Raw genomic sequence first — 26,639 nt, forward strand, 5'->3', positions numbered from 1 at the left:
TGGTGCTGCCGGCGGCTCCCCACGGTAAGGCTTCAGCAGACCCACATGAAAGACATCATGGATGCGGGAGCCCGCTGGCAGCTGAAGGCGATATGCAAGTGTGCCCACACGTTCCAGGATGACGAAGGGGCCAGCGTAGCGAGGTCCAAGCTTGTGCCTCGCACGCGGATCGAGGGACTGGGTGGATCGATGAAGAAGGCGCAGCCACACCCAGTCTCCCACCGCATAGGCCACCTCGCGATGATGACCGTCGTAGTAGTGCTTGGCGAGCTGCTGGGCCTGAACAAGACGTTGCCGCACCTCAGCAAGCATCTCGTCGCGGTCGCGGAGAAGCTCTCCTGCAACCTCCGTCCGAGCGGTTGCTGGATCAACCGGCAAGATGGGCGTTGGCGGACGACCGTAGACCACCTCAAATGGTGTGGCACGCAGGGCGGAATGGTAGGAGGTGTTGTAGCAGTATTCCGCCCAAGCGAGCCAATCCACCCATGCACGAGGACGATCATCTGTAACACAGCGTAAGTACATGGCGATCACCTTGTTAACCACCTCGGACTGACCGTCCGTCTGAGGATGGAATGCCGTACTGAACTGGAGCTTGACGCCCGCCATCCAGAAAAGGTCACGCCAGACGTGCCCCGTGAACACCGGATCCCGATCACTGACGATCGACGCGGGGAAACCGTGGATGCGGAAGATGCCGTCAAAAAAGGCACGAGCAATGGACGCGGCGGTGTACGGATGTCCAAGCGATGAAGTGGGCGTACTTGGAGAAGCGGTCGACCACCGTGAGGATGACGTACTTGCCGCCCACCTTGGGGAGGCCCTCGATGAAGTCCATGGAGATGTCGGCCCAGACCTGGGAGGGCACCTCCAGTGGCTGCAGCATCCCCACTGGTCGCAACGTCTCCGTCTTGTTGCGCTAGCATATCTCGCAAGAACGCACCCAATCCTGGACCAAGGCCCGATCCCCAGGGATGTAAAAGTCAGCGCGGAGACAGTGAAGGGTCTTCTGGACCCCCTCATGGCCGGAGGAGTGGGCCAGCCTGGTGTCGAAGATCGTCGTGGTCGGGCACGAAAACCCGGCGCCTGTGCAAGAGTAGCCCATCCACCCAGCGCCATGGAGCCTCCAACTCGCCCGCCTCCAGTTGCTGCCGCAGAAGCTGGGCGTCAGACGCCGTCGCAGTAGCCTGGCGGATGGTGTCGAAGAGGGCGAAGGAGGGGCCCGAACGGATGCACAACGCCAGCCCCTCGGGTGCGCCGTCCTCGTCAACAGCATCGTGGCGAGAGAGAGCATCGGCGACGGTGTTGAGGCACCCCGGCCGATACTCGATGGTGAAATCAAAGCCGAACAGCTTGCTGATCCACTGATGTTGTAGAACGGTCGAAAGCCTCTGATCCAACAAGTACTTGAGGCTGTAGTGGTCCGTGCGAATCTGGTACGAGCGCCCCCAAAGGTAGGGACGCCAATGGTGCACGGCCTGTACCGAGCCAATGAGCTCCTGCTCATAAGCTGCAAGCTTGAGGTGGCGTGCGGCGAATGGCCTGCTGAAGTAGGCAAGCGGGCCATCGCCTTGGTGAAGCACGGCACCGAACCCCACTCCGGAGGCGTCGCATTCGACGATGAATGGTCGTGCGAAGTCCGGCATCTGGAGAATGGGGCCCGTCGTGAGGGCCCCCTTCAGGGCCTCGAACGCGGCGGTGGCCTCGTCATCCCAGGCGAAGGCGTCGCGGCGCAGAAGCCGCGTGAGAGGTGTCGCGATGATGCCAAAGTCCCGGATGAATTTCTGGTAGTACCCGGCGAGACCCAGGAAGCCGCGGAGAGCACGCGGTGAACGAGGAGGCGGCCACGCGGCGATAACCGCCACCTTGTCAGCGTCCATGGCCACCCCCTCGGCGGAGATGACGTGGCCGAGGTAGGCGACCGATGTCGTCCCGAACGAGCACTTCGAGCGCTTAAGGTGAAGATGATGCGCGCGAAGCTCGTTGAAGACGATGGTGATGTGTTGTAGGTGCTCCGCCCACGAGGCACTGTAGATCAAAATATCGTCAAAGAAAACGAGCACAAACCGACGTAAATAGGGGCAGAGTACATCGTTCATCAGGGCCTGGAACATCGCTGGCGCGTTGGTGAGGCCGAAGGGCATCACCACGAACTCGAAGTGGCCATGATGGGTCCGAAACGCTGTCTTGGCGATGTCGTCTGGGTGCATGCGCACCTGGTGATAGCCCGATCGTAAGTCGAGCTTGGTGAAGAAGCGCGCCCCATGGAGCTCGTCGACCACCGAAATGGGGAACTTGTCCTTCAGCGTAAGCGCATTGAGGGCACGGTAGTCGATGCATAAGTGCCATGTGCCATCTGCCTTGCAGACGAGCAACACTGGCGCTGAGAACGGCGACATAGAGATCCGGATGACACCCACGGCGAGCATGAGGGCGCACTGTCGCTCGAGCTCGTCCTTCTGCAGCTGAGGGTAGCGGTAAGGCCGTGTCCGGGGCGAGGTGGATACGGTGAGCGTACACCCGGGTCGGCGGAAGGCCTTGCGGCTCGTCGAACAGGTTGCCGTACTGCTGCAGGAGGTGGGCCAACAGAGGGTGGTCGGAGTCAATGTCGGTCATGGTGAGCTGAAGCTGCAATGCCGGGGCGGCGCCCCCAATGCCCGTCCAACAGACGCGGCGGCCCTGGCGCCAGAAGGTCATCGTCAAGGCTGTGAAGTCCCACAATATAGGCCCGCGGGGCCGCAAGAAGTCCACGTCGAGGATGAGGTCGAAACAGCTAGAGTCGATGCCGGCGCACGCGATGGTGAAGCGTTCCTCGCCGATGGAGAACGGCACGTGCTGCGCCACGCCGTGACAGCGAAGGCGGTCGCCGTTGGCCACGGTGACGCGAAAGCGATCGCCGTCCTTCGGCTGGAGGCCCAAGCGACGCATGGTGGCTTCCGGCAGAAAGTTATGTGTGGAGCCGGTGTCTAGTAGGGCCACCAGCTTCTCGCCGTGCATCGTCACCGGCAGGAGCATCGTCTGCTCGTTGCGGATGCCAGCCAACGCATGTAGCGAGACCATGCACGCCGTGGCCAGCGCGGCGTCGAGGGCGGTCTCCGGCGATGTGTAGACGCCTGTATCCGCGTCGCCATCATCGACCGTCTCCAAGTAGAAGAGGCGCGGGCAGACGTGACCTGGTGCGTAGGGCTCGTCGCAGTTGAAGCACAAGCCGAGGCGACAGCGCTCCAACTGCTCCGCCGGGGTGAGGCGCCGGAAGGTCCGCTGCGGCGCTGCTGGAGCGGGCGATGCTGGCCGCGTGGTCGGTGCTGCGGCCGGCGGGGGCGGGCGGGTGGTCGGGCCCCGCGACTCGGGGGAGGCGGCTGCAGGGCCTGGGCTCGGCGCTCGTACGCCCGAGCGTAGTGCATCGCCGTATGCAGGTCGTGGGGGTCCTTAAGTTCCACGTCCACCCGTATGTGATCCGGGAGTCCGCCGACGAAAAGCTCCGCGCGATGTTGCCCCATGACGCTCGGGGCGTGGCAGGCGAGGGCCTGAAAGCAATCGGCGAAGTCCTGCACCGTGGATGTGAAGGGGAGGCACCCCAGCTCCGCGAGGCGGCTCCCTCGGATTGGCGGTCCAAAGCGAAGGAGGCATAGCACCCGAAAGCGGTCCCAAGGAGGCATGCCGCCCTCGTCCTGCTCGAGGGAGTAATACCACGTCTGGGCGGCGCCCCGGAGGTAATAGGAGGCAAGCCAGGTGCGATCCGACGCCAGGGTGCGCTGCCCGCGGAAGAACTACTCACATTGGCTAAGCCAGTTCAGGGGGTCCTCCGACCCATCATACATGGCGAAGTCGACTTTGGTGTAACGGGGCGGTGGCTGTGTAACCCCGCCGGGGCCGTGCGCGTCGGGGCGCGCCTCATGGGGGCGTGCATACCCCCCGGGGCCGACGCTCGGGAGGGAGGGCAGCGGCGGCTCGGCAGCGGTGGTGTAGACCGGCTGAGTCGATGACGCGGCGAGCCACGCCGGCAGCGGAGATGACGATGGGGGGAAGCGAATCTGGTGGATGGAGACGCCCCCCGTGGCTGCGACACTTGGGCTGGCGGGGGTGGCCGGTGGCTACTGCGGCCAGGGCTGGGCCGGCGGAGGCTGCAGCGGGACGCCCGTGAAGGGCGGAACCCATGGTGCGGGCGCCGGCATGGTGAAGGCGGCCGGCTGCGGCGGCGTCAGGGGCCGCTGGGAACCGATCAAGAAGAGGCGGATGCCTTGAACCGCGGTTATGAGGTCGTTGACGACCCCGCTCATTTGCTCGGGCGTGTAGATGACGGGAGCCGGCGCGGCGGAGCCCGCTGTCATGGCGGCCGCTGGAGAACCCACCGTGGGGGCGGAGGCCGAAGGAACGGGCGGAGGCGCGGACGACGTGGTGGTGGGCGGCGGAGACGACATGATCGCAGTCGAGCTAGCTGATACCAAATTGGTAGAACCGACAACTCTAACGGGCCTAGGGCGTAGTTTGTAGGGGAAGGAGGGAGTGGTGTGCGGACGAGGAGGCGGACGCCGGTGGCAGGGCGTCGTTGTGCGCGGCTGAGAAGAGGAGGCGGCGGCTAGGTTTGGGAGACCGACTCCTCGGGGAGTCGGCAATAATGAATATGATTATTGCTTGCCTGTTTATCCAGTATATAAAGAGCTAAACCCTAAACTGATAATGGGCTAAGCCCCTAGTTGGGTCCATGGTTGGGCCCCCTCCTAACATAACCAATACCGGTCATAACAGGCTACTTGCTCCATGCTAACTCCAGCACCTTATCCAAAACCTTAAATGAAAAATATATGTTGTTGGACGCAAGTGAATTCCTTCAGGTAGTAGTATATAGAATGTGTATTCAGTTTGGTCAGAGTTTATGTCTGCAGATCAATAAACTGTGGATGGGTATCTCATCCAAATTTAGGCACCACACTTCATATCTATCCTACCCTAACTCGCTTGGGAAAAAAGCTTGGATGATGATGTTGTTGTTGTTGTTGTTGTTGTTGTTGTTGTTGTAGAGTTTATCAAGCCAAGCCAACAATCACATTTCACAATAACCACCACATAAACTACTAGGACAGAATCAATTGAGCACAATCATATCTCATATACAATAACACCATGGGAACTCGGGTGTCCAACAACATCGTCTCAGACAACACTATAACCACAGACAGAGTTGAGAGAGGTTTAGCTCACCTAGTATCCCCACCCAAATCGGCCCAAAGCCGCAGCCTGAGGTGACATCGCTACCCACCCCAGTCCTCCCTGAATCGACAGCGCCGCCCGCCACCGACTCCTCGTCGCCGTCCCACCACATCTCGTCAGCGCCCAAGGATGTGGGCCAGTTCCCTGCGCGAGCTTCCCCACCACACGCCGCTGCTAGGACCTCCCGATGCCGACGGTCCCATCCTCACGCAGATGGAGCCCATACACAAGAGCTCCGTCCGCCCCTTGACAGATTGGAGAGCAAAGCCACCGCAGCTAGCAAGACCAGCCAGCGGAGAGAGAGGATCGGCCGGAATCGAGATGAAACCTAGCGCGAGCAAGAGAAGAAACACCACCAGGAATCCAGAACGCGATCAGTCAAACCTCCACCCCACACCAACGGAAAAGATAAAGCAGGACCGAGCAGAATACGCGTCAACCATGCAGCAGTGGGCCTGACCCGAACGGCAGCCCATACACCGACAACGGGCCCCACGGCGAAGCGAGCACCGTCTAAATGCTGAGGATGCTGGGATCGCAACAGCCTTAACTATTTTTAAGAATGGCTATTGCTGAAGCTTATTTTTTCGATAAAGGGAATATATTAATATCAAAACGATACCAATTACACCCAGCCTCTGCAACAACGCACCACCCTAATGGCACTACGGATGCACACAGCCAAAAAGAAGAAAAGAAAACTAAGAAACAAAAGTCCTGCTACATGTAGGGGATTTGTAGCAGAAAACAAAAAATTCTAACTAGAGTTTATCCGATTACCCACGATTTATCTTGGTGTAATGCTGTAACGAAGATGGTTTCGGCGACATACCTTCGTAGATCGAAAGCGATTAACGTTTCGCTAGAACATGGTTGATGTAGTCGTACTCGTTGCCGGCCTTAGGGTCATGTAGAAGTCCTCTCGTACAACGTCGAGTGCCACAAGTGTTGCACCTTTTACGTATCACACATATACGATGCCCAACGACGGTCCTGCATCTGACCCAGTGAAGTTGCGGAAGTAGATCTTCTAGATCTGGATCCCAGCTGCACACCTGTGTACTGGGCGGGGTTGTCTCCCTTCCTGCACAGTTCTTCGAGGAAATGCTGATACGTGCATTTTGCATCATCATTATTGCTACATATATGGTTAGTTTTCATTGTTATTTTCCTTCATACATTGTTATTTATGCATTTTTAGATGATTTCCTGGACTTTCCTACAAAATCCCCTTCTTTGGTATTTAATTCTTGGGGGAAGAAAACCTCCTTTTTCGTATTTTATTTGTTTCAGGACTTTCTAGATCGTAAAAATTCAATGGGAAAATACCTGATCAGTTTGTCACCCGAAGAAAGGCCGTGAGCGAAAGAATCACGTGAGAGGGGCCACGAGGTGCGAACGACATTAGGTGGCGCGGCCAGAAAGGGAGGCCACGCCACCCATGCCCGTTCGCTCCTCGAGCGTCGCCTCGGACCCCCTTTTATTCCAGACGCTCTGTTTCTCCCAAAAACCCAAGCAATCTTTTTCCCGAGATTTATTGAGGCGGCGGCGGAGGCGAAAGTCCTACACTACTCCGGGAGAGGGCAGATCCTGCTGCACCGGCCGACGAAGGGGAAATCGACGCCATCGACATCCCCACTCCTCCTTGGCTTGGGAGGAGGCATCTCCATCAATATTTTCACCACCGCCATCTCCATCTACGAGATCGACGTCATCCCCCTCATAGTTTGTGTTGAATTTAACTCCGGATATTGTTTTTAGTGCTATTACATGTTCGTGATTGGTAGTTTGTCATTATTTGGTGGGGAGATTATATATTTAGATTGTGTTGGAACCATTATGCCTCTGGTCCATATCATGTTTGATCTGAGGGCATAGGATGATCTGGCTATGATTTTATATGATGTGCAATAAGTATTTGGTCATAATTTTATATCTTTTATGTTGTTCTATGATGGTTTTATGCGAGGTAAAGGATTTTTCCGGATCTCAACCACACATACTCTCATCGCGGGATCATATGAACAATTATTATGGGGAGATTTGATTGCATGATCGGAATCACTACTATGTATATACTAACCTGCCCTCTTGCCAACACTTAACGATTGTGACGGATGACACACAACGACTATTGCACCGGGCATGAACGGCGACACAACCTAAATCTCAAATGATCTAGAGAGTGTTGGTCAAAACTCGTTAGATTTTAACCATTGGATTTGATTGATGACCTTGTGGACGATCGTCAGGGGTAGAGGCCCTTGTCGTCGCATGGCGTTGGAAGTCAGGGGGTCCATGAGAGGGACTAATTAAATCAAAATACAATGGATGTATAAAAGGAGGTTTTATCGTTGATTAGCTACGCAATGGCCCCATCAACTCTAAGTGTTGCATATGTTCTAAAGAACTATGTTCACCGAGAGAGATCAAGAGAGTAAGGGGTTTCATATTTTTCTATGGTATGAGTACGTAATGCATATGATATTGATCGAAGACAATAGACCTCCACATCAGATGAGCCAATGGAAAACAATGGACCAAATCATATCCACCAGTGCACATATGAAAATAGGTTAACCATCATTAAACCGCTACTAAAGACCATTGTTTGACTTTGACCTAATTAATTGTATGAGGTCAGTTAGGGACCATTGTTAGCCCTAATTAAGTGCTTGAGGTTAGTTAGAGACCATTGTTAGACCTAATTAAGTGTTTGAGGTCAATTAGGGACCATTATTATACCTAATTAAGTGTTTGAGGTCGGTTCAAATGATAATATATAGTTGGGGGGGGGGGTCTAAAGTTCGATGTATGCAACACATGAGGGATCAAAATTGTACTTAACCCTAATAGGGGAACCCGAGATTATCTCGTTCAATTTTTTTTAGGAAAGACTATCACAACTATATTTATTCCTTATCTCTTTCATGTTAATCGAGACATGTTAGTTCCAGGTCAGCTCTACGACCATTAGCGTTGCATGGTGACATGGGTGTGCAGTTGCAAATGTTTTTTGCCCAAGTTGTACTTCATCAATCCACACTTATTTGTGCATGTGGGGCGTAAGTGCGTGGTACTACTTAGTTATACTCCTAGTGTCAACACCCGGATTTTTAAGCCCAGATGCCTGTTATGCCATACATCGCAATCCCAGGAATATTGTTGTTGCGAGACATAACAGTTGAATATCATAAGTCATCATTCATTACATACCATAGTCGTCTTACAAATCGAGATCACATGATCCAATATTACACAAATAGTTGATCTATTGATCAACGGACACGAAGTTCATAGTTTCATAGCGGAAGCGTAAATAGAAGGGACTCTCTAGTCCACAGGCCAACGTCTGACGTCAGAAGATTCCCTAGTTGTCGTAGACGTCCTGCTGTGTAGAGATTCGTTGCATAGAAAACAAAAAAATTCCTACCGCGAACACGCAATCCAAGCCAGGATGCAATCTAGAAGACGGTAGCAACGAGGGGATTATCGAGTCTCACCCTTGAAGAGATTCCAAAGCCTACAAGATGAGGCTCTTGTTTCTGCGATAGACGTTCACTTGCCGCTTGCAAAAGTGCGTAGAAGATCTTGATCACGGCGCCACGAACGGGCAGCACCTCCGTACTCGGTCACACGTTCGGTTGTTGATGAAGACGACGTCCACCTCCCCGTTCCAGCAGGCAGCGGAAGTAGTAGCTCCTCTTGAATCCGGTAGCACGACGTCGTGGTGTCGGTGGTGGTGGAGAAACCCGGCGGAGCTTCGCTAAGCGTGCGGGAAGTGGAGGAGTGGGGCGGCTAGGGTTTGGGGAGAGGGGGGCGCCGGCCACTTGAGGGGTGCGGCCACCTTGTGGTGTTGGGGTGGCCGGCCCCCTCCCCTTGGCCCTCATTATATAGGTGGAACACCCAAGAGTTGGTCTACAAGTCTTCGAATAAGACCCCAAACCAAAACCTTCCATATCACATGAAACCTACCCAAGCTAGGACTCCCACTAGAGATGGGATTCCCACCCTTCCTTGGGAGGGGGTGGCCGGCCCCCTTAGGGGAGTCCACTTGGGACTCCTCCCCCTTAGGGTTGGCCGGCCATGGTGGTGGAGTCCCTTTGGGACTCCGCCTTCCAAAGTGGTTTCTTCCGGACTTTTCTAGAACCTTCTAGAACCTTCCATAGAACCTTCCGGATCATTTTAAATCTTATAAAATGACTTCCTATATATGAATCTTATTCTCCGGACCATTCCGGAACTCCTCGTGATGTCCGGGATCTCATCCGGGACTCCGAACAAATCTTCGAACTCCATTCCATATTCAAGTTCTACCATTTCAACATCCAACTTTAAGTGTGTCACCCTACGGTTTGTGAACTATGCGGACATGGTTGAGTACTCTCTCCGACCAATAACCAATAGCGGGATCTGGAGATCCATAATGGCTCCCACATATTCAACGATGACTTTAGTGATCGAATGAACCATTCACATACGATACCAATTCCCTTTGTCACGCGATATTTTACTTGTCCGAGGTTTGATCATCGGTATCACTCCATACCTTGTTCAACCTCGTCTCCTGACAAGTACTCTTTACTTGTACCGTGGTATGTGGTCTCTTATGAACTCATTCATATGCTTGCAAGACATTAGACGACATTCCACCGAGAGGGCCCAGAGTATATCTATCCATCATCGGGATGGACAAATCCCACTGTTGATCCATATGCCTCAACTCATACTTTCCAGATACTTAATCCCACCTTTATAACCACCCATTTACACAGTGGCGTTTGATGTAGTCAAAGTACCTTTCCGGTATAAGTGATTTACATGATCTCGTGGTCATAAGGACTAGGTAACTATGTATCGAAAGCTTATAGCAAATAACTTAATGACGTGATCTTATGCTACGCTTAATTCGGTGTGTCCATTACATCATTCATACAATGATATAACCTTGTTATTAATAACATCCAATGTTCATGATTATGAAACTAATCATCCATTAATCAACAAGCTAGTTAAGAGGCATACTAGGGACTCTTTGTTGTTTACATATCACACATGTATTAATGTTTCGGTTAATACAATTATAGCATGGTATATAAACATTTATCATAAACATAAAGATATATAATAACCACTTTATTATTGCCTCTAGGGCATATCTCCTTCATGCTGGTCGTCATCTTGATAGTTCTGCTCCTCTTCATAGTCTGGCCATTTGAATAGCCAGGGACACAGCCGTGAGTACTTTAAAGTACTCGCAAACTAATACTAATGTAAGTGCTAACAATTCTAGTAAGGGGTGCTAAGCTCTAGTTTATTTTGCATAAAGCCAATTTTAGTTTATAAACATTTTAGTAAACAACTCCTCATGTGCTAACTAACTCAAGTGGGAACATTAGTGTCATTCCCACAACTCTGTTGTGATTCAAAGTCAAAGTCACCTTTCAAATTCAAATTCACAAGTCACCATTCACCATTCATATTTTTAGAAAAGTTCTGATGACGGAACAGTATGGCCTTTCCAACTGTCCATGACCGCGGACGCGGCTATTCGAATAGGTTAAACTCTGCAGAGGTTGTACACTTGTGCCACAACAATTGTAATAGTTCGTCAGGGGTAACTGGCCCTGATTTATCGTACGCAGTACGCGAACTACCAATCCTAACCTTTCATTTACATACCCTAGTATAGGCACCTCTCCCCATGAGCTTGGCCTCCCAGTGAAGACAGACAGTCAGCTTGGGAACTGCACAGGGCTTGGGCCGGACTTTCACCTCATTTCACGTCATTTCACATCATTTCTTTTGTTGTAGAGGCAGCCTCCGGCATAACCCCGATGACGATTGTTTTAGAGGGAACCCATACTAAGACACATAAATTTCCAGCTAAGCCTTACCCAAATTCAGGTATTGTGGGGGTACTTGTAAAATTGGAATGGTATCGCATCCGAACCCAACCATCAGTTTTGGTAAAATTCACCAAGTCATTCACAAGTCATATTCACCTTCAAAATCTTTCAATAGAATGACTCATCATTCCAAGGTTTTCACCATCATTTCACAAACACATGTTCCCATCTAGAGTAGTCAAATTTTAGATTAGCACTAGCATCTAAGTGTGAGGGGTGCTAAGTAATTTGCTTTGCTTCTAGGATAAGTTTGATACTCTTGTACTAATCCAATACTAACCAAGTAAATCATGAATCAAAAAGTACTTTGATAAAACAAAAGTAAGTAAAGCTTGTGAAGTAAAATTGGGAGATAGGATCATGAACGTAAAGTAAATGGGGTAATGCCTTGCTCATGGTGAGCTTTGCACTTTGCAAGAGTATTATCTTTCCTTGGTTGGGGAATTGGTCAAAGTGGTCTCCTTCTCCTTGGAAGTAGACCTCCTCCTCCTCTGGATACTCCTTGGTACTAGCGTCTAAAATACGAATACGAGGTATACCATCATCATACCACACTTAAGTACTAGACTAAGCACATACATGAATCACACAACTTATGCTAGCATCTCACACTACTTATTAAGTTGGTGGATGTGTTTTTCTTGTTTAAGAAAAATAATTTCCTCTCATACTAACTTAGGTGTTACTTTTAATTACTTAGAGAAATAATTTCCTCTCATTATATTATTACAATTTAATTTCCTTCATGAAAGATATATGGCCTAGGTTGACCAAAGTCAACCTCTTCATACTCATCATTTAAGAAAATGGTTTAAATGGGGTGAAGCACCTCATACAATTTAATCCTAACATGGTAATGATTTAATATCATCAAAAAATTCATATGAGCCCTAAGTGACCAGAGTCTCTACCTCATTTTGAATTGTTTGTGACAAGATTTAAATGAGAGAGAAACTCCCATGTGAAATTTAAATAGTTTTGGACAATATCATTGACTAGAAATAGCCATATAGTCCTTTAATTAAACTAGGCCATGATCATTCAAATTAAGCATGGCATATTTTTGCATAAACAATTAGTGCAAGTGAAATGTGATTTATAGGAGTTGGAATTAACTTAAAAGCATTTGTGGTTGATTTTTAATAATTATTCTAAGTCAGAAAAGTCCTGTCTTGTTTATTTTTCTACTTTAATTCTATAACAGATCTATGGTTCAAACCAGTGGCATTGGATACAGCTTTTGATAAGCTTTCCAAATATATAAAATTTGTAAATTTTGGCCAAGTGGATTTGAAACTATGCAATTTTGAAGTTGGCACCAGTTTGCAATATTTATCTACTCTGGAAAATTTGAATTCAAAAACTGGGCTAGCGGGAAGACTAGGTGGGTTGCACAGCGAGAGAGAAAGATGGGCCGGCCCAGCTAACATTTCACACACAGCGGGCCATCTGACGAGGTAGGGCCCAGGCGTCAGCGAGTTATAACACCGAAACGGTATGGGCTAACCTCGACCGTGCGATCAGATGAAGATCTGACGGTGGTTCGTCGTCGTCACCGTCGGGGAGAAGCGTGTGCTGGAGCGGCGGAGGTAGGGGGTCGGCGGCGTGCTGGAGCTCCGGCGAGGGGCGGCGCTGGTGCTAGGCGAAGTTGTCGAGGAAGGGGAAGAAGATGGTGCAGACGGTGTCTCCAATGGTGGCCGCAATCGGCGGCGGTGATCTCAGCTCCTCCGTGGGCTCCGGCGGCAAATTGAACAGCTCCAGTGGATAATTGGGTGAGAGGAGTGGACGAGGAGGATCAGAAGAGAGAGGGGAGCGATGTTGGTGTGAGGAGTTGGGCGCGGGAGGCCCTCCTTTTATAGGGTGAAGGGTGGTCGTGGCGCTCGGGGCAGGTCGACGGCGAGGTCGTCGTTCCTAGGCGACGATGGGGCAAGGAATGGGCTCTGAGCATTGGCGATGTCGTGGTGGTGCTGACGCACTTCGTGGCGAGGCCAGAGATGGAGTGGTCGCGTCATCCTCTTCCTCGCGTCATGGCAGTACGGTGGCGGACAAACGCTGATGATGGTGTCGTCTATGGGGCGAGCGCGTCCAAGTGGAGATGTCCAGTCGCTAGTTGACGTTGAGGTGAGCGTGCATGCGCCAGGGGAGAGGGAGGGGAGTGCTGTGTCGACGGGGCACGGCGGCGTCCTGTCGCGCTCCGGGGCGTCATTGTGCGCGTCCTGGCGAGCGTGGGCATTCTCTGGGCTTGTCTGGGCGCGCGTGGACTGGGCAGTGCAGGTGTTGTCTCAGTCAATGGCGTGCATGGTCGTGGTCAGTGAGGTGGGGGCAAGCTCCAGGACATGCTGAGGTGACCTGGATGGGAGAGGAGAGGAGTTGAGTATGGTGAGTGACATGGTGGCCGGCGTGGGTTTGTTTTGGTCAAGATGGTCCAAGGCAAGGGCTGGCAGTGGCTTGGATTGATGCTGATGGGTGAGAGGAGGCTCCAGGGCAGCAGAGAAGTGCAGTGTTGGACTTGGTCCAACCAAAAATCCAGCATGGGCTTCAACTTTGATTCTGCCAACAAGGTGTTTGTAGAAATGGTCGCAAGAGAAATTTTGTGGAATTTTGGTAAACTTTTTGGTGGATCTCAATCATATATTCAGAGAGGTAGAATGGTGGTGGTGGTGGTCAATTTGGTGTTGATTTGCAAAGTTTCAAAAATGGGGTTGATCTTCTCTTTGTTTCAAAGTCTCTACTTGTCTCCTCTATTCTGGTCAACCTAGGCAGAGTCAACCCTGATGTTCAACATCAAACTTGTTCATCTTGATGAGGTCTTGGATGACATGGCAAGAGTTGGTCAAGGTTGGTTTAGGAAAAGTCAAAACTAGGGGTGCAAAGTACGTAACATTTTAAAAATGGGCAAAGTGACCATTATCACATGTAAGTTGCTTTTGCAATTTTCTTTGATTTGATTCTGGTTTCTTTGATGCATTTGGGTTAATTGATATATAAGTGTTTTACAAACAATGGCACAAGCAAATGTGGCCTTGGTTGAAGATTTGCAAAATTGGCTAAGTGTGTATGTGAGTGAAAATGGGATTTTCTCACCATTTGATTTCTCTCTTTTTGATTTGACTTTTCTTGACTCTAAAGTGATTCTTATTAGTTTGGAAACATTTCCAACCCATTGAAACCATTCCAAATGGTCTAGCTCAAAGATTTGCGAAAATGGCCTTAACACATAAGAGGTGATATGTCAATTTTCCTTATTCTTGTAATTTGTTCCCCTTGCTTTACTTGGGCAAGGTTGAGGGTCAATTTAGTGTTAGATTAGGTTTAGAGATGGTTTCACACCATTTGGTCAAGGTATAAAGGCATAGGACAAGAATTGGGTATTGTGGCTATGTGTCACATATGCCTCTATGCATATGTTGCATTTGATTTTTAATTTGATTGTTCTTGGCCCATTTGATGTTGTTGAGTGTTGAAATGGTATAGAGGAGTGATCCAACCTTTCACATCAAGTCCTAGGGTCAAGATTCTCAAATTCACAAATTTGCATTTTACTCTCATATGCCTCTATGGCATTTTTAGTTTCTTTTTATTTTCTTTTGTTTCAACTTGGATTGGGTTTGAAAAGTACTAGATAAGGTTTATGAAGGTTTTCCAATCCTCTATATAAAGTGGAAAGGCCTAAGGTAAAGTTTTACAAAATTAGCCATAGGCACATAGGCCTTTTTCTTATTTAAATTATTTTCATTTTATTTTAACTTGGATGGTAAAAAGGGTATGAGGTTTAGGGTTTAAGATTATTTCAAATACTACTTAAACAAGCAATCATGGCAAAGCACAAGAATTAAACAAGATCACTATGTATCAAACTTAATTTAATAAAAGTTTTTGTTGGTTCCAAAATTTGGAACTAGGAAATTCATTTTGTTTGTTTTTGAAATTTTTGGGATGTTACAAACCCTTCCCCCTTAAACAAATCTCGTCCCAAGATTTTAAGAAAAGTTAGGTTCCTAAGAAAGATTGAGCAGTGAGATTAACAGGGGAACATACTTGGCATGGCCTGAGGGGCTTCCGGGGCTTCAGTGGCAGTCATGGTAGAAACGGCCGTTGTTGTTGTTCTGGTTCCTTCTTCCTCCAAAGCGGCGCTGTTGCTGAGCAGGTGTTGCGGTATTGGCGGCAATCTTGGAAAGCTTCTTGGGGCACTCGTTCGAGTAGTGACCCACAACTCCACATTCATAGCAGTTGACGGTGAACTTGTCTTTGGGGTTGACGGGAACAGCGTTACTCCCAGTCACGGGGACAGTATTGGGGTGGTTGTTGTTGCCATTGGGGTGGTTGTTGTTGTTGTTGTTGTTGGTGTTGTTGTTGTTGTTGTTGTTGGTGTTGCGGTTGTTGTTGGTGTTGCGGTTGTTGTTGTTGTTATTGCTTGGGCGGTAAGTCTGAGCTGGGGGCTTGTTGTATCTTGAGGCAAATCCTCCAGTTGAGTTGTTGCGGTACTTCTGGGCGTTGTTGGGTCCATTCTGGTTCATCATCCTTCTCTTGCGGTTCTCGTTGGCTTGGTGCAGCTTCCCTTCCATCTGGATGGCTGAGTCCACCAGGGCTTCGAGGTCAGCAAACGGAATGTTCACTAACACAGTTTGCATCTCGTCGTGCAGTCCGTTCAGAAATCTCTCCTTCTTTTTCTCGTTGGTGTCGGTCTCATCCGGGGCGTACCTTGACAGAGTAAGAAACCTGTCGCGGTATTCCACCACGGACATTCTTCCTTGCTTGAGTTCCCGGAACTCATCTCTCATTTTCTTGATCAGTCCTTGGGGCACATGGTATTTGCTAAACTTCAGCTTGAAGTCTTCCCAGGTCATCATCTGTCCTGCATTCATGGCACGGGTGCTGGTCCACCAAGCTCTTGCTGGTCCTGCTAAGTAGTGCGTGGCAAACAACACTTTCTCTGCGGCTTCAACTCCCGCAACTTCGAGGTTGTTCTCCATTGTCTGGAGCCAGTCATCAGCATCTAGGGGTTCTTCAGTCTTGTTGAAAATAGGTGGGTTGGTGTTCTGAAAGTTCTTTAGCTTCGATCCTGGGTGATCATGATGGCCTTGATTGTTGTTGGCAAGCTGTTGAAGTGCTACAATGTTGGCTTGCCTTTCAGCTCTTTCTGCTTCTCTATCTTCCAGCATAACTTGCAACATCTGCATCATGGCCTCTTGACTTGCGCTACGAGTGGGAGGGGCCATCTGAACAGTGAGGTAGATGATAAGATAAGAGGGAAATTTCTAGGGTTTGTTTTGTGAAAGTGTTTTTTTAAAAGTTCATAACTTGAAAAAATTGAGTAGTGTTGCGGGGGTAAAAACCAACAACACTTTTTCATTCATACCAAGCATCACACATTACAATTCTAACACACCGTTGGTTTGAAGAACCATTCATTCGCTCTACGATACAAAGGGAATCCTGATACAACTCACACCTACGAAAGTGCTTTAAAGATACTATTCTTCCGGGGGAATTCTTCGTCTTCACAGGTAATGTGCTTGGCGAAAGGCGAGGGCGTTGTCCAACTCCTTGCGGGTCTTGTACAGCATGAAGTCCAGGTGTGCTACATAATGGTTCATCTCCGGGTGCGGGGGCATGGTTATTGGTCTTCCCATGGGATCATGTCTTGGGTAGTAAGTGAAGCGGGTATTCTTGAGCTTGTTCATATTCTGTCCACACAGACGGGCAATTCCTTCTTGCATGGCTCTGACTAGTCCTTCCTTCCAAGTGTTTCCCGTTACAGAAAACCATATGGTTTCCCATATTGGGGCTCCAAGATTTCTTCGTAGATCTGCCGAAAATTCCCACCGAGGTGGTCCTCCCAACTGATTTTTGAGGGGTGTTCCGAAGAACTCGGGATACGGACGTCCCAGGTATTCCACTAGTTGCTTCAAATCCTTTTTGAACATCAGTTTTCCTCCGTGACCAAGCCGATAGCACTCCCATTTGTATTCCATCTAAGAACAAAGAGGAGGAGTAAGTTAGAGAAGTAGTCCAGTGTGCGAAATTTTAGGTATGATGGCAAGGAAAAGTAGGGCATGAATTTCTCATTTTGAAAAAGATCTCAAGGATAAGAGTGAGACTAAGTTTTATTCACTTATTTGGTTTTGAAACTAAGTTTTGCAGACGTCCATTGTAACTAGGGTCTCCTAAGGTCAAACAATGGCTCTGATACCAACTTGTCAACACCCGGATTTTTAAGCCCAGATGCCTGTTATGCCATACATCGCAATCCCAGGAATATTATTGTTGCGAGACATAACAGTTGAATATCATAAGTCATCATTCATTACATACCATAGTCGTCTTACAAATCGAGATCACATGATCCAATATTACACAAATAGTTGATCTATTGATCAACGGACACGAAGTTCATAGTTTCATAGCGGAAGCGTAAATAGAAGGGACTCTCTAGTCCACAGGCCAACGTCTGGCGTCAGAAGATTCCCTAGTTGCCGTAGGCGTCCTGCTGGTCGTCATCTTGATAGTTCTGCTCCTCTTCATAGTATGGCCATTTGAATAGCCAGGGACACAGCCGTGAGTACTTTGAAGTACTCGCAAACTAATACTAATGTAAGTGCTAAAAATTCTAGTAAGGGGTGCTAAGCTCTAGTTTATTTTGCATAAAGCTAATTTTAGTTTATAAATTTTTTAGTAAACAACTCCTCATGTGCTAACTAACTCAAGTGGGAACATTAGTGTCATTCCCACAACTCTGTTGTGATTCAAAGTCAAAGTCACCTTTCAAATTCAAATTCACAAGTCACCATTCATATTTTTAGAAAAGTTCTGATGACGGAACAGTATGGCCTTTCCAACTGTCCATGACCGCGGACGCGGCTATTCGAATAGGTTAAACTCTGTAGAGGTTGTACACTTGTGCCACAACAATTGCAATAGTTCGTCAGGGGTAACTGGCCCTGATTTATCGTACGCAGTACGCGAACTACCAATCCTAACCTTTCATTTACATACCCTAGTATAGGCACCTCTCCCCATGAGCTTGGCCTCCCAGTGAAGATAGACAATCAGCCTGGGAACTGCACAGGGCTTGGGCCGGACTTTCACCTCATTTCACGTCATTTCACATCATTCCTTTTTTTGTAGAGGCAGCCTCCGGCATAACCCCGATGACGCTTATTTTAGAGGGAACCCATACTAAGACACATAAATTTCCAGCTAAGCCTTACCCAAATTCAGGTATTGTGGGGGTACTTGTAAAATTGGAATGGTATCGCATCCGAACCCAACCATCAGTTTTGGTAAAATTCACCAAGTCATTCACAAGTCATATTCACCTTCAAAATCTTTCAATAGAATGACTCATCATTCCAAGGTTTTCACCATCATTTCACAAACACAAGTTCCCATCTAGAGTAGTCAAATTTTAGATTAGCACTAGCATCTAAGTGTGAGGGGTGCTAAGTAATTTGCTTTGCTTCTAGGCTAAGTTTGATACTCTTGCACTAATCCAATACTAACCAAGTAAATCATGAATCAAAAAGTACTTTGATAAAACAAAAGTAAGTAAAGCTTGTAAAGTAAAACTGGGAGATAGGATCATGAACATAAAGTAAATGGGGTAATGCCTTGCTCATGGTGAGCTTTGCACTTTGCAAGAGTATTATCTTGCCTTGGTTGGGGAATCGGTCAAAGTGGTCTCCTTCTCCTTGGAAGTAGACCTCCTCCTCCTCTGGATACTCCTTGGTACTAGCGTCTAAAATACGAATACGAGGTATACCATCATCATACTACACTTAAGTACTAGACTAAGCACATACATGAATCACACAACTTAAGGTAGCATCTCACACTACTTATTAAGTTGGTGGATGTGTTTTTCTTATTTAAGAAAAATAATTTCCTCTCATACTAACTTAGGTGTTACTTTTAATTACTTAGAGAAATAATTTCCTCTCATTATCTTATTACAATTTAATTTCCTTCATGAAAGATATATGACCTAGGTTGACCAAAGTCAACCTCTTCATACTCATCATTTAAGAAAATGGTTTAAATGGGGTGAAGCACCTCATACAATTTAATCCTAACATGGTAATGATTTAATATCATCAAACAATTCATATGAGCCCTAAGTGACCAGACTCTCTACCTCATTTTGAATTGTTTGTGACAAGATTTAAATGAGAGAGAAACTCCCATGTGAAATTTAAATAGTTTTGGACAATATCATTGACTAGAAATAGCCATATAGTCCTTTAATTAAACTAGGCCATGATCATTCAAAGTAAGCATGGCATATTTTTGCATAAACAATTACTGCAAGTGAAATGTGATTTATAGGAGTTGGAATTAACTTAAAAGCATTTGTGGTTGATTTTTAATATTTATTCTAAGTCAGAAAAGTCCCTGTCTTGTTTATTTTTTCTACTTTAATTCTATAACAGATCTATGGTTCAAACCAGTGGCATTGGATAGAGATTTTGATAAGCTTTCCAAATATATAAAATTTGTAAATTTTGGCCAAGTGGATTTGAAACTATGCAATTTTGAAGTTGGCACCAGTTTGCAATATTTATCTACTCTGGAAAATTTGAATTCAAAAACTGGGCTGGCGGGAAGACTAGGTGGGCTGCACAGCGAGAGAGAAAGATGGGCCGGCCCAGCTAACGTTTCACACGCAGCGGGCCGTCTGACGAGGTAGGGCCCAGGCGTCAGCGAGTTATAACACCGAAACGGTATGGGCTAACCTCGACCGTTCGATCAGATGAAGATCTGACGGTGGTTCGTCGTCATCACCGTCGGGGAGAAGCGCGTGCTGGAGCGGCGGAGGTAGGGGGTCGGCGGCGTGCTGGAGCTCCGGCGAGGGGCGGCGCTGGTGCTAGGCGAAGTTGTCGAGGAAGGGGAAGAAGATGGTGCAGACGGCGTCTCTAATGGTGGCCGCAATCGGCGGCGGTGATCTCAGCTCCTCCGTGGGCTCCGGTGGCAAATTGAACAGCTCTAGTGGATAATTGGGTGAGAGGAGTGGACGAGGAGGATCAGAAGAGAGAGGGGAGCGATGTTGGTGTGAGGAGTTGGGCGCGGGAGGCCCTCCTTTTATAGGGTGAAGGGTGGCCGTGGCGCTCGGGGCAGGTCGACGGCGAGGTCGTCGTTCCAGGCGACGAAGGGGCAAGGAATGGGCTCTGAGCATTGGCGACGTCGTGGTGGTGCTGACGCGCTTCGTGGCGAGGCCAGAGATGGAGTGGTCGCGTCGTCCTCTTCCTCGCGTCATGGCAGTACGGTGGCGGACAAACGCTGATGATGGCATGGTCTATGGGGCGAGCGCGTCCAAGTGGAGATGTCCAGTCGCTAGTTGACATTGAGGTGAGCATGCATGCACCAGGGGAGAGGGAGGGGAGTGCTGTGTCGACGGGGCACGGCGGCGTCCTGTCGCGCTCTGGGGCGTCATCGTGCGCGTCCTGGCGAGCGTGGGCATTCTCTGGGCTTGTCTGGGCGCGCATGGACTGGGCAGTGCAGGTGTTGTCTCGGTCAATGGCGTGCATGGTCGTGGTCAGTGAGGTGAGGGCAAGCTCCAAGACATGCTGAGGTGACCTGGATGGGAGAGGAGAGGAGTTGAGTATGGTGAGTGACATGGTGGCCGGCGTGGGTTTGTTTTGGTCAAGATGGTCCAATGCAAGGGCTGGCAGTGGCTTGGATTGATGCTGATGGGTGAGAGGAGGCTCCAGGGCAGCAGAGAAGGGCAGTGTTGGACTTGGTCCAACCAAAAATCCAGCATGGGCTTCAACTTTGATTCTGCCCACAAGGTGTTTGTAGAAATGGCCGCAAGAGAAATTTTGTGGAATTTTGGTAAACTTTTTGGTGGATCTCAATCATATATTCAGAGAGGTAGAATGGTGGTGGTGGTGGTCAATTTGGTGTTGATTTGCAAAGTTTCAAAAATGGGGTTGATCTTCTCTTTGTTTCAAAGTCTCTACTTGTCTCCTCTATTCTGGTCAACCTAGGCAGAGTCAACCCTGATGGTCAACATCAAACTTGTTCATCTTGATGAGGTCTTGGATGACATGGGAAGAGTTGGTCAAGGTTGGTTTAGGAAAAGTCAAAACCAGGGGTGCAAAGTAGGTAACATTTTAAAAATGGGCAAAGTGACCATTATCACATGTAAGTTGCTTTTGCAATTTTCTTTGATTTGATTCTGGTTTCTTTGATGCATTTGGGTTTTTAATTGATATATAAGTGTTTTACAAACAATGGCACAAGCAAATGTGGCCTTGGTTGAAGATTTGCAAAATTGGCTAAGTGTGTATGTGAGTGAAAATGGGATTTTCTCACCATTTGATTTCTCTCTTTTTGATTTGACTTTTCTTGACTCTAAAGTGATTCTTATTAGTTTGGAAACATTTCCAACCCATTGAAACCATTCCAAATGGTCTAGCTCAAAGATTTGCGAAAATGGCCTTAACACATAAGAGGTGATATGTCAATTTTCCTTATTCTTGTAATTTGTTCCCCTTGCTTTACTTGGGAAAGGTTGAGGGTCAATTTAGTGTTAGATTAGGTTTAGAGATGGTTTCACACCATTTGGTCAAGGTATAAAGGCATAGGAAAAGAATTGGGTATTGTGGCTATGTGTCACATATGCCTCTATGCATATGTTGCATTTGATTTTTAATATGATTGTTCTTGGCCCATTTGATGTTGTTGAGTGTTGAAATGGTATAGAGGAGTGATCCAACCTTTCACATCAAGTCCTAGGGTCAAGATTCTCAAATTCACAAATTTGCATTTTACTCTCATATGCCTCTATGGCATTTTTAGTTTCTTTTTATTTTCTTTTGTTTCAACTTGGATTGGGTTTGAAAAGTACTAGATAAGGTTTATGAAGGTTTTTCAATCCTCTATATAAAGTGGAAAGGCCTAAGGTAAAGTTTTACAAAAATAGCCATAGGCACATAGGCCTTTTTCTTATTTAAATTCTTTTCATTTTATTTTAACTTGGATGGTAAAAAGGGTATGAGGTTTAGGGTTTAAGATTATTTCAAATACTACTTAAACAAGCAATCATGGAAAATCACAAGAATTAAACAAGATCACTATGTATCAAACTTAATTTAATAAAAGTTTTTGTTGGTTCCAAAATTTGGAACTAGGAAATTCATTTTGTTTGTTTTTGAAAGTTTTGGGATGTTACACCTAGTATATATGTTGAGTGACTTAGAAAAGGGAATTGTTCGATGACCGAGAAACTAACCTTTGAAATTACTAAATTACTTCTAACTCTAGAGTACCCGAAAATTAATTACAATATATTTTTAGGGAGTAGGTCGACAACTGCATCTGTTTAAAGACAGTTTTAGAAAATGATATGAAAATAGAGAATTTGTACATGAGCGATAGGGTTTTGAACCATGGAACCTACAGGTTTAGGACCATTGTATATTTTTTATCGATGGAAAAAAAGGCATCTGATGGGCTGGACCATTAAGAGCTTGTTTGATTCATAGATAGGAAAAGTAGAGAAATAAGAAAAATGAAGAATTTCTATGACCTGTCCCCTTGAACTCTATGGGAAAGAAACCTATGGAAATTGGTACAAGTAGTTGTTTGATGACAACATAGGAAATCCATAGGAAATCTATACTCCTTATAAAGCAAAACCCCACCAAGTGAAATTAATATCAGTCTATCTCTACATGCAAGCCACCCAGATCATCTATTCCATTAGCCAATCAAATGTGCATGTCATCTTCACTAGCATTTATTACTAACTATCTTGTATCAAGCTATCCATGTCACCATTTTTCAATCAATTGTCCACATAACTAATTTATAGCCATCAAATGTACAAAATAATGTAAATTAAATTTCGCATCTCGACTATTTTTACCAACTAAATCTTGCATACTGCTATAGACAATTCATATTTCATGTGTATATTTTATTTATACAATATAATTTCTTAGAATATTTCCGGTGCAACACGCGGGGTATGCTTCTAGTTTCTATAGATATTGAGTGCATAACATAGTTGTCATAAACACATGGAAATTTTTCCAAGAGGTATAACCTCTTGTTAGAAATCCTATATAATTTTACTGTAGTAGTATAAGAAAGCAATTCATAGGAATTTTGTAGAGTTCAATCCTTTGAATCAAACGAGCTCTATAGGAAAATTTTCTATGTGTAAAAATGATACTCTGTACAAGATTCTTTGAAAATCCTTCAAATCAAACAACCTGGACCTCGTGGATTCGTATAAACCCAACCTTCTCTTCCATCCACGCACAAGGCACACAACTCACCTAGACAAGAACTCTTCGCTCGACCTTTCTTCTTCACAATCAGGCCACCACACACTTAAAATGCCATGCAACTACTTCAATCAGTGCACCTCCATAGACGAATCCAACGCACGAGCCGCCAGCGATACCCGAGTCCGTTGACGGGCCGTAGTGTTCTTATTTCTACTCACCGAAGACTGATTATATTTTTTCTGACGAGGACCCGGCTTACAAGTATTTCGTGGATGGGTCGCCCCCGGCGAAGCCCAAGGGTTGCAGTGGAACTAGTCGTTGGTCACGCATGGGCCTTTGGCTGGTGGGCCCTACTTGCCAGGAGGTGTGCTTCACGGATGCGTTGCCGATCGTCAGTGCACCTCTTCTCCTTCAGGGCTCGATGCTGGTATGGGGTCGTGACAACGGCGGCCGATGTTGCTGCAAAGGTACGACGGCGATGCTACCGACGGCGGGTGTCGTTCCTGCAAAGTACGGTGGTGTTGCTACCGAAGGAGCCTAAGTGCTACCATTGAAGAGCACGGGTGTTACCACCGGTCAACACCGGTGCTGCAACGAGAAAGTGGTAGTGCTACAAGGACCTCGCCGAAGACAGAAGAAAAATAATTCCACAACTATGCTATGATAGTATAGTTTTGTTGCTCCAATTGTTTCGCAGTTCTGCTACTTTAGTATAATTGTTTTGCTACGAGGTCTCCGGCGATGTCCCCGAGGAGGTCGTTTTTTCTACAATAGCACAAACTAATGCAATTGATACGATAGTATATTTCTACAATTGCGAAGTATAGTGCTCCAGCCAATTTTCTTTGGCGAGGTCTCTGGTGAAATACGGTGCTCTGGCGAGTCTCCCGCGACCTCTGTGTCCAATGGTTTTCTTTTTCTTTTTATTTTCAGGCAAACCCTTTTTTTTTGCTGGTAGGCAAACCCTTTTTTGCTTGAATGAACTAAAATGAGGAGGTTTTTTTTTCTAGAGTGAAACAAAGGTGGGATTTGAGTCAAAACTGGATATAGAACTCGATCTAACTGCCCTTAGTGGTTTGATCTAATGGATTACGTCCCGCGGTTGGAAAGTTTTTATCCGGGGAAAACTAGTAAAACGGAAGGTATAGTAGTACCAGGTTTGCTAGTGTAGTTTAGCAACAAAAGTAACCATCAACAATCTGCTAGTATCATAATCACGGCAGTTGCCATCATTTCTCTCTTGCTACCACTAGTACTAAGTAAGCAACTGTACAACAACGTGGCTGCTTGTGGTCCGAACGATCGATCACTCAGTCTGCCTGCATCATGTTCATGGACACCAACGGCGGCGCGAGCGGCGTCTCAACTCGACGCTGCCTGGAGCGGAAAGCGACTTTGGACTCGCCCCACCGCTCGAACATCTGACGCTCCACCGCATTCACGTCGCACTCCGGCAGCGCCGCCGGGTACCGGTCTGTGTCGTAGCACACCGTGTACAGCGTCTGCTTCCACCTCCACCTCCTCATCGCCGCACGCTTCCGCGCCGTCATCACCGCGTACTCCGCAGTCGTCAGTTCCCGCTCCCTCGCCGCGCACCGGTGCACGGAGGTGGCACGGTGAAGCTGGCGGATGTCACCGGTGGCGTCGGCAGGGCAGCCGCGCAGGACGAGCCCCGAGAACTCGGCGGTGAAAGGCCCGTGCCTGTAATCCACCGTGTACTTGCCGTTTTCAGTCGCCCAGGTGGACCCGTCCCAGATGGTCACGTACACCGCCATCGGCTTGGACGGGTAGTCGCCGCCCATGCCGGCGCCGGCGCGCCGTTGCACCTCGCGGACGGGCGTGCCGTCGACGAAGAAGACGACGGCGTCGGACGACCAGAGCACCGAGAACCTGTGCTTGGCTGCGGAGGGGTCGAACGGCATGAGGTACCTCTCCTCCCGGCCCCGGGCGGTGCTGCCGTTGCCGTACACGTTGGTCTGCATCCGCCACCGGTGTCCCGCGCGGTTGCCGAGGAACTCGAAGTCCAGTTCGTCGTGGGTGTCGTCGAACACGTCGCCGTTGGAGAGGTAGAAGGCAACGACGACCCCCGCGGTGTGACCAGCGGGGAGCCGCACGTCAGCGCTAAAGAGGCCGTGGTGGAAGTAGTGCTTCGAGATGAAGCCCGAGCCGGTGTGGCGGTCCAGGGTGACGCGTACGGTGCCGTCACCGGAGAGGCCGAGGTTGGACTCGCCGAAGAGCGGGGTGAAGCCCTCGTCGAAGGGCACCGTCGGCACGTCCTCGAACCCCGCTGCCGGTGCCCCGGTGCAGAACACGGAGGCGCCCATGCAGGAGGCGAAAAACAACAGCAGCGTCACGGCCGCTGCAACCGCCATGATCGGTCGAGCAAGAATTTGAACGAAGGAAATTTCTTGGCTCCGACCGATTTGTATGATGGCTGCACCTCCGTGTCCTCTGATAATTGTTGGTTAGAAGATTGGACGATAGGAGTTAAGGGGAAAGGGATTTGGATTTGTATTTATATATACGATGCGACGTTTCAAAACTTGGATTGGTTAGTTTTGGATAGGAATATGATGGTGGAAATGATAGGGAGGTTGGAGCAACACTATCTAGCTGGAAGTTGGAAATGGAGTCGGCACCGCTGATGCTTTCCTGACTAGCTCACGGGACATCTCTATCTATCTAACGCAATTGCAAGATTCCATTTTTATGTTTATTTTGTTTGAGGAGTATATATTCTTCCGACTCAAAAGTTGGAGAAAATATTATTGAATGTCTGATTGAACAACAACCCAGTCATCCTTTTTTTTTTAGGGACAACCCAATCATACTTGGATTGTACTATTGGATTTCTCTGCCAATATAGATTAGCTAGCACATTGAAAGTTATAAAAAAAATCAAGTAAAACCAGACCCTCCTGACTAAAGAGAAATGATGGATCCATGAGAACTGATTGAGATATGTTGCCTACCAGTAAGTATATAGCGTTTGAGTAAAGATGAGGTCTCATTCACGGACAGCGTGAACCGATCTACATACATATGCACATCTAGCTAGACGGTGACTGCCAGGAATGTACATACATTTAAATTATCATAACAAAAAAAATTCTTATATTTATGAAAGTACTAAAGTATAACCAAGCTTGACACTTGACAGTGACCTAACCTATACGTTCACAATATATCGAGAGAATGTACTATTGCCCATATTTTCAGTTTGATGCATCTATGGATACGTGGTATCTCTCAATTTAAAAACTCTACTCACATATGCAGGCATTGC

At 47.7% G+C, this 26,639-nt stretch overlaps 1 protein-coding gene across 1 annotated transcript; it reads right to left on the reverse strand.

Moving 5' to 3' along the window:
- Positions 1–24,508: 24,508 nt before the first annotated feature.
- Positions 24,509–25,960, reverse strand: LOC127320792 (probable xyloglucan endotransglucosylase/hydrolase protein 30). Its single transcript, XM_051349858.2, has one exon. The coding sequence runs from the start codon at positions 25,723–25,725 to the stop codon at positions 24,664–24,666; it is 1,062 nt and encodes a 353-aa protein (XP_051205818.1). The 5' UTR covers positions 25,726–25,960; the 3' UTR covers positions 24,509–24,663.
- Positions 25,961–26,639: the final 679 nt, after the last annotated feature.

The sequence above is a fragment of the Lolium perenne genome, chromosome 2 (genome assembly GCF_019359855.2).
Source record: "Lolium perenne isolate Kyuss_39 chromosome 2, Kyuss_2.0, whole genome shotgun sequence".
Lineage (NCBI taxonomy): Eukaryota > Viridiplantae > Streptophyta > Magnoliopsida > Poales > Poaceae > Lolium > Lolium perenne.